Consider the following 12442-nt stretch of genomic DNA (forward strand, 5'->3'; position numbering starts at 1 on the left):
CGTAGAGGCACCCTCTTGGTGGATCCGAAAGTCAGAGTGGTGGGAAAACCGCTGACACCAGAGGGCTGTAGAGTACCAAGGTGCCGTCCTTTCAGTCCTAGAGATGTGTCTCGGGTCACGACAGATAGATAGAAACCACACAGCTTAAAAAAACTCTGAAGGAGTTTTGCAAAATCAGCTTTGTTCTGCAGGAAAACTATTTTGTTGTTCAGCTTCGCAGGTGCAAAAAGTTTTAAGGTTTTGGGCATTGTGGATCGGGTGGCAGACCAAGGCGGGAGCCTTGTCGGTCCAATCCCCCGACAAGGAAACTGTTTTTTTGGGACATGGAACGTCACCTCACTTGCGGGGAAGGAGCTGGAGCTTGTGGCAGACGTGGAGCGGTACCGGCTAGATACAGCCGGACTCACCTCGACACATAGCATTGGCTCTTCAACCCAAGTCCTTGAGAGGGGTTGGACACACTCCTTTGCTGGAGTTGCTCCGGGTGAGAGGTGGAGGGCTGGGGTTGGCTTTTTGTTAGCCCCAAGACTCTCTGCCTGTGTGTTGGGGTTTACCCTGGGGGGCGACAGGGTAGTTTCCCTGCGCCTTCGGGTTGGGGAACGGGTCCTGACAGTTGTTGTTGAAACAAAAACAACATAGCGGCCGCCAAAAAAGACCAACTTCCGGCCGAGGTCTTTTGCTCGTTGATTTTCCAGTAAAAGTAATGACACGCCATCTTGTTCTCGCTAGAAAGTTCTTCCGGTGACATGCCAGCTGATGTCTGCAGCCAGGTCCTACTCCACCTGTTTGCTAATTACTGCTGGATCAGGCCGGTTGCAAGAAACTCGAGGGTAGTCAAAAATTGCAGGGGCATCAGCATTTCACAGTTCAGGTGAGTCAGTCAACCCAACCAGTTCTGCAAACCAATCTAATAGGACTGCTGTAGGGAATCTAAATCAGCTGATCAGACAGTGCTCATCATGGGGCGGGAAACTGTCATGGTCTCTAAAACCTCTCATCTGGATAATGTCATTGGCGTGATCTTGAAGGAGAGCAGGGGCATCCATAATGAAGCATAAGAAATGTCATTGTAGTACATTGCATAAATGTTGAAGTAGTACTACTCTCTGATCACACTAATTCATACACACCTTATTGCAATTAACAGACAAAACTGCAACTTCAACACATATTGAAAATATGTGATTTCTTAAATGCAATATATTTTCAGTAAGGTTCTTATTTTTTATTCTTGTGGGTGTTGTTTGTAAACATCAACAGTTGTACATTTTATTTTACTACAGTTTTATTTTACAACATTATTCCCAGATGTCTGAAACAGCTTGCAGCCTGTGTGTGGGCCTTCAGGTCTGTAAACATGTCTTAAATTCACCATTTCACCAGCTGTGCTGCCAGTTCCCCGTAACCCAGATATGTTTCTGTTTATGTATTTAGCAGACGCTTTTGTCCAAAGCGACTTACAAGTAATAATTGGCATGTTGCCCTTGAGGTTAACAACAACAATAACAACAACTTGACATCAGTCATGGAGAGGAGGGAACAAGGAGTGGACAGCAGAGAGGGGGACGGGTGCAGGGAGGGTGCTAGTTTAGAAGATGCTCTCTGAAGAGCAGGGTCTTCAGGAGTTTCTTGAAAATTGAAAAGGAAGCTCCTGTTCTGGTAGTGCTTGGTAGGTCATTTCACATTTGTGGAACGATGCATGAGAAGAGTCTGGATTGTCCTGAGCGTGGTGTAGGCACTGCTAGCCGACGATCCTGTGATGACCGGAGCGGCCGGGCCGAGACGTAAGCCTTTGCAAGAGGATTCAGGTAGATGGGAGCCGTACCGTCTCGGACTTTGTATGCTAGTGTTAGCTATTTGAATTTGATGCGTGCTGCTAGCGGTAGCCAGTGGAGCTCAATGAACAGAGGGGTGACGTGTGCTCTTTTTGGCTGATTGAAGACCAGACGCGCCGCTGCGTTCTGGACCATTTGAAGAGGTCTCCCAGTACAGCCTGGAAGACCAGTTAGAAGGGCGTTGCAGTAATCGAGGCGGGAGATGACAGTAGATTGCACCAGGAGCTGGGTGGCATGTTGTGTTAGGTATGGTCTGATCTTTCGTATGTTATACAGCACAAAGCGGCATGAACGAGCAACAGAGGCAACATGATCTTTAAAGGTCAGGTGTTCATCAATCACAACACCCAGATTTCGAACTGCCTTTGAAGGAGCCAGAGATGATTGAGATATTGTGCTGTATGGATGGTTTTGCTGGGATGACAAGTAGATACAGATATGCTTTCACCACGGTCAGAGTTTGCATAAAGTTGTGCACAATATCCATTTGTGTTTTTTTTTCTATTTTTCTATAACTTTTTGTATTGTATTTACATCACCTGTCTGTATAAAGTCACTTACAAAACTTTTGCGCAAAAGCAAGTTTTATTAATGAGGCCTCTGGGTTTTAAGTGAAAAAGGGCCACCAGTCATGTGGAAGTGCTCTTGAGCTCTAGTTATGTTGCTATAGAAATGAAGTACCATCAACTTAAATATCATGTATGAAAGTAGGGAATAACACTAAGTAGTAACCTTTTAATTTTAATACGTCATTCATCTTTAACTCCCAGATCCATACTCGTCATAAACGGTTGTTCTTTACTCTGTCTACTCTGGATGCCTGACCATTTGTTCTAAGTAGCTGTGCATGTGTGTGTGTGTGTGTGTGTGTGTGTGTGTGCATGTGTGTGTGTGCGTGTGTGTGTGTGTGTGTGTGTGTGTGTGTGTGTGTGTGTGTGTGTTGCTGAAATAATGCTTGCCTCAATGTGAAAACTCACACTGGTGGTGTATGCAGCGTCAGGGTCGTCCTCCAGCACTCTGGACAGGCCGAAGTCAGATACCTTACACACTAGGTTGCTATTAACCAGGATGTTGCGAGCTGCCAGGTCTCGATGGATGTAGCCCAAGTCAGACAGGTACGTCATACCTGCTGCAATGCCACGCAGCAAACCCACCAGCTGAATGATATTAAACTGGCCATCATGTCTCTGCAAGAGGGGTGAGATACAAAAACAAAAGCTCTGTGGGTGTCCTAGAAAATATGACCATGATGATATAAAACAAGAGTAGATGAGTAGCTCGATAGTTAGGAGATTTTAATCAAGATAGTGGTGAGAGTAAAGGTAAGAGATGAAAAGATAATTATTTGCCTTTAAAAATATAATCTAATGTATTTTTATATTAGTAAATGTGTGAGTAGTTTGACTTTAAGGTTGTTAGCCAGGGTTTATTTAATGAAGCAGCAATTCATCATGTCTATTCAGATGGGAGTGAGTGCGTCTGCGGGGAAAGTTATATCAGGTGCTCTTCAGGATCAGGTAGAACTGATCCAGTAGAGGTTTTCATGTGTCAAAAACAAAACGCGCTGCGCTGGCTCTTTCTTGCTCAATAAAAAAATCCTCAAAGTGCTTTTTTACTTCCTGTTCCACATTTAATATTTTTCTAATGTTGAGATTGGATTCTTAGATCTACAGAGCCATGCTAGGAATCACCACTTTGATGACCTGGTAGAAGCCCACTAAAAGGACAAACACAATAAACAAACTCAATCACACTAATGGGGCTTTTCCACTAGTACATTCTCGCTCAGGCTTGACTCGTCTGAAGTTGCCGCCTCTTTTTCAGTTCCTGCTAAATGTGGGCACTGATTTGGAAGGAAGAGTCATTGGCTGCTCCAGAGTTTTCTGCCTTGTACCCCGCAGCCTTTTCCAGCTCTCTTCTTTACAGATTCTGACCAAAAGCCACCGTCTAACACAATTGTTCAATATCACTTCCATGTCCGCCATAGTTCTGTTTTTGTGTCAGGTACAGATCACATTACGTAGTTTTTGTGTTGGGCCACCGCCGCATAACGACAAGTCTACCCACTAGGGGTATTTCTCAGTTGTAATGGAAAACCACCCAAACTGTAGAGTTGAGTCAGCCTGCTCTGAGTAGTAGAAAAAGTGCTTTAATTTTAGAGATCCAGTAAAGAACCCAAACGTTCTTGATCCTGTGGTGATTAAACAAATACCAACCCGGAGAAAAGCATCCAGAGAACCGTTTTCCATATACTCTGTGACGATCATCACGGGTTTGCCTAAAGACACAGCAAAAGCACATTCATATTAGCATTTGCATAAACTCAAAAGCAGTTTCACACATGAAAACCTCTACTGGATTGGTTCACATTTAGATTAATTAATTATTGTCATCCAACAGTGTATGAGTCACATGGGGAAATGAAGTGTCTGTCAGACCAGCCTAAATAAATCACTTAAAATCAGACAGTAATAAACCAAATGCTGAGGTCAGCCGAAGGGCCAGGGGTCATAACCTTTACAGTGTGCCTGAGGTAGGGAGGGTGAATAGTACCAAATATTTACCATAACAGAGAGTTATTGAGGATTTCAGGAAAACTTCAGTCATACTCCAGCAATTATTAGCCATTCCATTAAATAGAGCCATTTGTGAGCCTTTTTAATGAAAACATGTTAATGGCCTATCAAAGGTCAGAGGTAAATAGGAACAGGGAACATTTCTGGCCTATTTGGCCTGCAGTCTGAACATATCATATGTGTACAACATCAGTGTCATCTGCAAACTTAATTTTGATAGCAAGATGTCCTGTGTAGCGACATGAATGGCCTCATTTGTGACCCAAAGGTCACACTTCCTCAGCTGGGTCAAGCTGTCCTGGCTGCACTTCTATGTACAGATTATCCATCACAGGAGACACAAAGTCTGCTGTAAACCATCTTTAATCTGACTGCTGTTCCGTCTGCAAGACGAAGGACACTTCAAGATTTAAAAGAATCATTTTTAATAAACTCTTTTCACTGTCTTATTACAATGTTCATAAATAATCATCAAGGCTCATTATAAATGTATTTAATTACTGACATGAATTATTATTCTGTGGTTAATAATAATTATTTATGATGATCAGTAATGTTTAACAGTGACAAAAAGATCATGTGCGCTTATACACAGTCATGCAGGACACAGTATATCAGGTTAAGGTTAACTGCACTCACATGTCTTTGTCACATAACCCAGAACTTTCTGTCTCTGAGAGGGCGTGTTCCGAGGTATGTTAAGTCCCACCCACTAACATGTCAAAAGCTAATTCGTTAGAATAAGATTACCGGCCGTCTCTTAAAACCTAACTCCTCAGCAGTGTTGCCAACTCAGCGACTTCGTCACTGTTCCTAACGACTTTTTGACCCCCCTCAACGACTTTTTTTCAAAAAAGCGCCTAGCGACAAACTTAGCGACATTTCTCAGGACCCGTTGCTACTTTCTGTAGAACTTTCTTGTAGATATTCCACACAGATTAGCAACAAAGAAACCGTTTGCACTCTGAACCGTTCTTCCGGGAGTAAGGAAAGAGAACGATAATCTGCGCATGTGCACGAGGACTGACCAATCATAAACCGTTTTCGGTCGGTCTGATTCACTGAAGACAGTACAGCTGCAGAGCTGGAGACCGCCGATTTACGTCTGCTGCTATCATATTGCTGCAGGCTCACGCTTCTACTAGAGATGGCGTCAACCTGCCATCTCTGGTTCTGCAGCCGTCAGACACTTTGGTTTTTCCTGCATTTGGCAAATACAGTCATCGGGAGTTTCAACTACCGTCCCGTTTACACACGCACCTCTGTGGCTCATCTGAATTTCCTTCAGTGACACAGGGATGGTTATACTATGAGACACCTGCTCCCTTTTGCTCGGAGCGCCGTTATTATCACGATGGAGAGAATACACAACAGAGAAGTTGAGAAACTATGAGGTGTAAAAAAACAGCTTTTTAGGAAAATGTCTGTGAGAATGAGGAGAGCAGGAGGTCTGAGTTATATCCTACAACAGAACTGTTTGGATCACCACACCATATCTGTCTTAATGCCACTTTATTGGTAGTTTTGGAATTTATTGTACATATCAAAGCTCTATACCCTTGCAAGGGTGATGGAGGGGGCATGGGAGTTTGCCCAACCAATCCACATGTGTTTTGTGGATTTGGAGAAGGCTTATGACCGTGTCCCCAGGGGCACCCTGTGGGGGACGCTCCAGGAGTATGGGGTGGGTGGCTTTCTGTTAAGGGCCATTCAGTCCCTTTACCAGAGGAGCGTGAGTTTGGTCCGCATAGCCGGTAGTAAGTCGGACCTGTTCCCAGTGAGGGTTGGACTCCGCCAGGGCTGCCCTTTGTCACCGGTTCTGTTCATCACTTTTATGGACAGAATTTCTAGACGCAGCCGTGGTGTGGAGTGTGTCGAGTTTGGTGGCAGGAGAATCTCGTCTCTGCTTTTTGCGGATGATGTGGTCCTCCTAGCTTCATCCAGCTCTGACCTTCAGCTCTTGCTGGGTAGGTTCGCGGCCGAGTGTGAAGCGGCTGGGATGAGGATCAGCACCTCCAAATCTGAGACCATGGTTCTCGACCGGAAAAGGGTGGCTTGCCACCTCCGGGTCGGGGGAGAGGTCCTACCTCAAGTGGAGGAGTTTAAGTATCTCGGGGTCTTGTTCACGAGTGAGGGTAGGAGGGATCGGGAGATCGACAGGCGGATTGGTTCGGCGTCTGCAGTGATGCGGACGCTGAGCCGATCTGTCGTGGGGAAGAGGGAGCTGAGCCAGAAAGCCAGGCTCTCGATTTACCGGTCGATCTACGTCCCAATCCTCACCTATGGTCATGAGCTTTGGGTAATGACCGAAAGAACGAGATCGCGGATACAAGCGGCCGAAATGAGTTTCCTCCGTAGGGTGGCCGGGCTCAGCCTTAGAGATAGGGTGAGGAGCTCGGACATTCGGGAGGGACTCGGAGTAGAACCGCTGCTCCTCCGGATCGAAAGGAGCCAGTTGAGGTGGTTTGGGCATCTGGTCAGGATGCCTCCTGGACGCCTCCCCGGGGAGGTGTTTCGGGCATGTCCTGCCGGCAGAAGGCCCCCGGGTCGACCCAGGACACGTTGGAGAGGTTACATCTCCAATCTGGTCCGGGAACGCCTTGGGGTCCTGCCGGAGGAGCTGGTGGACAAGGCCGGGGAGAGAACGGCCTGGAGCTCCCTAGTTGGGATGCTGCCCCCGCGACCCGGACCCGGATAAGCGGAGGAAGACGAGAGACGAGACGAGCGAGACGAGATATCAAAGCAATTTGGGCCATTTTAATCATACTATTTAATAACTTTAACACATAACATAGTTTTTATTTTCCTCCCTTTTAGTCCTATTATATATATATATATATATATATATATATATATATATATATATATATATATATATATATTAGATGCTATGGGGAAAACGAACGCTAATGTGGCGTGATGACGTCATCAATATGTAAATTAGCTTGTGATGTCATCTGGCGACATCTAGTGACTTTTGGGGGGAACTTCAGCTACTTTCAGTCAAAAACAGTTGGCAACACTGCTCCTCAGTTCAAGTTCAGTTCTTGAGCACACCAAATTATCTCCGTGGCAACGAGAGTGCAGAGGATCGAGTCAGCCGTTCGAAACCTCTACTAAAGCTTTTCTGTCATGCCGACAGAATTGCTTCAACAGAAACGACATCTGCAGCAAAGCTGATGCTATGAGATTCCTTAAGAATCTGCTCAGACGCAAACCAATTCCACACCTGTGTGCCTGCGGCAACTCTAGGACCAGAGAGTCGGTACCACTGGTCTCCCCTACCGGCCCGGGTACCCAGAGGCTGATCACCATCCTCCCTCGACCTCCGGATCTGAACAGAGGGCCGTCTGAACGGTGAGGTAGAACCCAGATTTGCGTCTGAATGCCACTTTTAAGAAATAATTTAGCTTAACTGCAAACCAAATTCTTTCACCCAGAACGCGTTTTTCTCTCTCTCTCTAAGATAAAAACCTTCTGAGACCTACATTCACACATTCAAACACACACACTTCACATATAGTTTTCATCCAGACACAGGTTGCTTTAATACCAAGTTTTAATATCAAAGCCTTTTATAAATTGTCATTTATGAATTGTCTTTTAAATTGTCATCTTAAAATTGTTAGTAATAAACTCTTAACTTTTTAAACCTGACTCTTCTTTGAAGTAAAACACAGAGTGGTGTATATTGATCACTGAATGAGCAAAACTCTCTTTAGATCTTCTGAATTAATGAAGAAACTTTTGCTATTAATTTAAATCCCTTAAATTAAATGTTAATCGTTTGATTAAATATAGACCAAGCCAGTTGGTGTATGAACTTCTATCGATTATATATCCGTGGATATATATATATATATTATATATATATATATATATATATATATATATATATATATATATATATATATATATATGATATAAGTTTCATTACCAATTAGTTTGATCTTTCTTAGGGTTTAACAAAGCTGAATAGCAACAGCAGTTAAATTCTAGTTATGTAGATTAACAACGCTACACCTGCAAAACAGTCGTGTCAGTAGGCTGGCTGTTGGTTGAATGTAGTGTGTTCCATATAGGATGTGCCCCAAAATATTCTTCAAGCTAAGGCTTCATTACTTTCTTCAGTTTTATTGTTTCATTGAAATAAATGATTTCCTCCTTGTAGTGAAGCATATTGGTCCACAGTGGTGTCTCTGACATAGCTTTGCTTCATGCTAAGGCCCAGAAGGTTGACAGCATGTTTTTGGTTGACACTAGGGATGAGCCGGATACTCGTTTCAGACGAGTATCCCGTACGGATAAAGCATTTTTGACGAATACGAGCATGAAACGAGTAAAACTGGTAAATATCTGTAATCGTGCTGAAGGAAAATCCTCATTGGGTAACTGACTGTCTTCACGCTCTGTGATTGGCCAGTCACATAGAGCACCCGCCCCTCCATACACACAAAACTGCAGCCGGCCGGGAGCTCAGTCCGTCCGGCTCATACACACACGCACACACAGACAGTAACGGATCTCGCTATGATTGGTTCACTGTTGCTCACGTTTCTTCAGTTTTCCCTAGGTTTTCTTCAGCTCGCCTCTTTTTCGGTTGAATATTTAAAGTTCCTTTTTTCGTAACTTACATGGTGCATTTGACAAGACAGAGCTGACGTGCTGCATCAGTCACTCACTACCTCTGATCCGGTCGGGTTTTTTTAACTCCATCTCTCTCCCTCTCTATCTCTCTCAGACACACACACCTTAATCTCAATTCTGAGGCTGCTCTGTAAATAGTTTTCAAATAAACAATACACATAGCAACTTCTGATCAATCCATATCAATTTCAGACTTAAAATAATATATTGATGTAAACCGCACCCACTTCATGTTAAACCACACCCACTTCCGGGTTGTGCCACGCCCATTCCGAGTACAGATACAGATAATTTAGTTGGTTGAACAGATACAGATACAGATAGTGGTGTACTCGCTCATCCCTAGTTGACACCAATTAACAGACCAAGTCATTAAATAAATATAATCGGTTTTCTGCTCAACTCAGTTATGAAATTATGCCACAAACCTAGCATTAGCATAAGCACACTAAGCTGTTAAACAAACAAGGAAGTCTGGCTTGATCAATTGTTTCTAACATTGACTGACAATGAAATAGTACCTGAATAGTACTTTTACATAAAGTAAGAAGATCGCAAAACTTCAGAAGCTTATTTCTGCCAGTGAGAGGAAAAATGTAGGAACAACACCTCTTCTTATCAAGAATGTTTCTCATTATAACGCAATGTGAATTTTGTTTAAATTACACCACAAAAGCTCATCTCCCCCAGCATAGCTGCTACTGACCACATGGTCAGATTTATAGTGGTTTTCTCCATGTCAAATGCTCCTTCTTTCATCTTAGAAGAAGGATCCAAAGCTCGCTAAACTTGAAGCCATTTTTCTTCTTCTTGCTCTCCATGTCTGGTTTGATGAGACGAACATTTGGAGTTTGCTAAGGTTTGCTGAGCAGTTTCTTGGCAGTGCTCTGAGCCCTCTGTGTGAGCTCCATTTTTTGTCTGCTTGGGTAAGGTGAATATTCCCGTTACAGCTCGGGTTTGTCTATGGTTGCACTGGCCATCGGGAAAGCCAGGCATTGTCATCTTGGAAGAAAAAAAAATCAGGGTAGAAAAAACCCATTGATAGAATGACCTGGTTATCGAATATATTCAGAACAGGGTTTGGTTTGGGAAAAAAATACTAGGTCTTGATCTTTCTATGTTGACTGAGGCCATGCAGCTAAAGATAAATGTGCTGCTGGTAAAAAACATGTCAGTATTTTTCACGTTCGAAAGTGACCCAGTTGTACTGGGCTTATTTCTCATGATATTCCTCTGATGGATGATGTACCTGTACACCAGTTATAGACGTAGTTCTCCATCCGAGTACGAGTCAGTAAAGGACCATGTAAATCAACTGCTAGATGTCCAGGAAATCCGAGAGAGCAGTAGCTCTTACCTATTATCATCATATGTAAAACGGATGGCAGCCTGCATCTGTGTGTGGATTATAGGTAGATCAATAAATAAAACAGGACCTGTTCTCCTCCTCTACCTCAAAGTGAGGTGTCGTTGGACTCTGGAGATAGGTGGTTTATACCTATGGACTTGGACTGTGGCTGTAACCCTGCCCTTGATAAAACACAGTGGACCAACACCAGCAGCTGGCATGGCCCCCCAGACCATCACTGACTGTGGGTACTTGACACTGGACTTCAGGCATGTTGGCATGTCCCTCTGCCCAGTCTTCCTCCAGACTCTGGCACCTTGATTTCTGAACATGCAAAATTTGCTTTCATCTGAAAAAAGTACTTTGGACCACTGAGCAACAGTCCAGTGCTGCTTCTCTGTAGTCCAGGTCAGGCGCTTCTGCCACGGTTTCTGGTTCAGAAGTGGCTTGACCTGGGGAATGCGGCACCTGTAGCCCATTTCCTGCACACGCCTGTACACGGTGGCTCTGGATGTTTCTACTCCAGACTCAGTCCACTGCTTCCGCAGGTCCCCCAAGGTCTGGAATTGGTCCTTCTCCACAATCTTCCTCAGGGTCCGGTCACCTCTTCTGGTTGTGCAGCGTTTTCTGCCACACTTGTTCCTTCCCACAGACTTCCCACTGAGATGCCTTGATACAGCACTCTGGGAACAGCCGATTCATTCAGAAATGTCTTTCTGTGTCTTACCCTCTTGCTTGAGGGTGTCAATGATGGCCTTCTGGACAGCAGTCAGGTCGGCAGTCTTACCCATGATCGTGGTTTTGAGTAATGAACCAGGCTGGGAGTTTTTAAAAGCCTCAGGAATCTTTTGCAGGTGTTTAGAGTTAATTAGCTGATTCAGATGATTAGGTTAATAGCTCGTTTAGAGAACCTTTTCATGATATGCTAATTTTTTGAGATAAGAATTTTGGGTTTTCATGAGCTGTACGCCAGAATCATCAATATTAGAAACAATAAAAGGCTTGAACTACTTCAGTTGTGTGTAATGAATCTAATATATATGAAGGTCTAATGTTTATCAGTACATTACAGACAATAATGAACTTTGTCACAATATGCTAATTTTTGAGAAGGACCTGTATTAAGGTGAGGTTCACAGAAGTGTGATACTTATACTGTTTCAAATCTGATCGATCACTGTGAGTTTCATATGCATGCTGAATGTGAAACTAGTCTTCAATGCATCTTTCTTTATCTAGCAGTCAAAAGAAAACAGAAGGGGATTGCGCACCCGTGACACTTTGCCGCTCTTGTGTTTATTAGTTAAATTCCCAAGAATCTTGATAAAGTTGGGCAAAGTGAGGTTTAGAAACAGCAAAGACAATTTTTATTCATATCTAATCAAACACTCCGGAATGATAGAAAGTAATCCAGTAAGATGCTGATTGTGCCGGTGCGTGGTTTCAGCGTACTGTGAGTTACCACTCCCTCCAGGTGGATGACGTTAGGATGGTCAAACTGGGCCATGATAGAAGCTTCAGCCAGGAAGTCCTTCTTCTGCTTGTCTGTGTATCCTGCTTTCAGGGTCTTCAGAGCAACTGGTATGTCTCGTTTCCCGGGAAGCCTCAACCGTCCATAACACACCTCTCCAAACTCCCCTGAGCAGAGAAGAACAACACCTTAAACACCTCTGTACCTTTGAATAGCATCATGAGAGCCTAAGATGGTTCACAAATACCATGTAATATCATTTGAGTGAAAGAAAATGTCTCTATTCATTTTCCTGGTTAGATAAGACATACATCTACTAAAGGAAAAACACAACAGCTTATTTTAACCTGCTTCTTATCTTCATGCATGTGGGTTGTTGTTGGGTGTTCTGCTTTTGTCTAGCTGCAGCAGTCCGGTATGTGGGACAGTGTAAAGAGCAGATGACAGATTTAGTATTCACTACCAGGCTGAGGAGATTTGATTGGCAGCAACACGCGACGCTCTGATTCCACTCTGCCGTCCTCCTCTCTGCTGCACACCACAGCCTTTACACTGGCCAATGATT

General features: G+C 43.9%; 1 protein-coding gene across 8 annotated transcripts in view; it reads right to left on the minus strand.

The window, feature by feature from the left end:
* Positions 1-12442, minus strand: part of epha8 (eph receptor A8) — a 411677-nt gene that overhangs the window by 85315 nt on the left and 313920 nt on the right. For 5 of the 8 annotated variants that reach the window (XM_070549067.1, XM_070549062.1, XM_070549064.1 and 2 more), the window contains 3 exons: positions 11859-12044; positions 4052-4113; positions 2795-3022 (listed from right to left, as the gene is read on the minus strand). In XM_070549067.1, the coding sequence (XP_070405168.1) occupies positions 2795-3022; positions 4052-4113; positions 11859-12044 (476 nt within the window). The other 3 variants (XM_070549063.1, XM_070549066.1, XM_070549070.1) reach the window with 2 other exon arrangements.

The sequence above is a fragment of the Nothobranchius furzeri genome, chromosome 3 (assembly GCF_043380555.1).
Source record: "Nothobranchius furzeri strain GRZ-AD chromosome 3, NfurGRZ-RIMD1, whole genome shotgun sequence".
Classification (NCBI taxonomy): domain Eukaryota; kingdom Metazoa; phylum Chordata; class Actinopteri; order Cyprinodontiformes; family Nothobranchiidae; genus Nothobranchius; species Nothobranchius furzeri.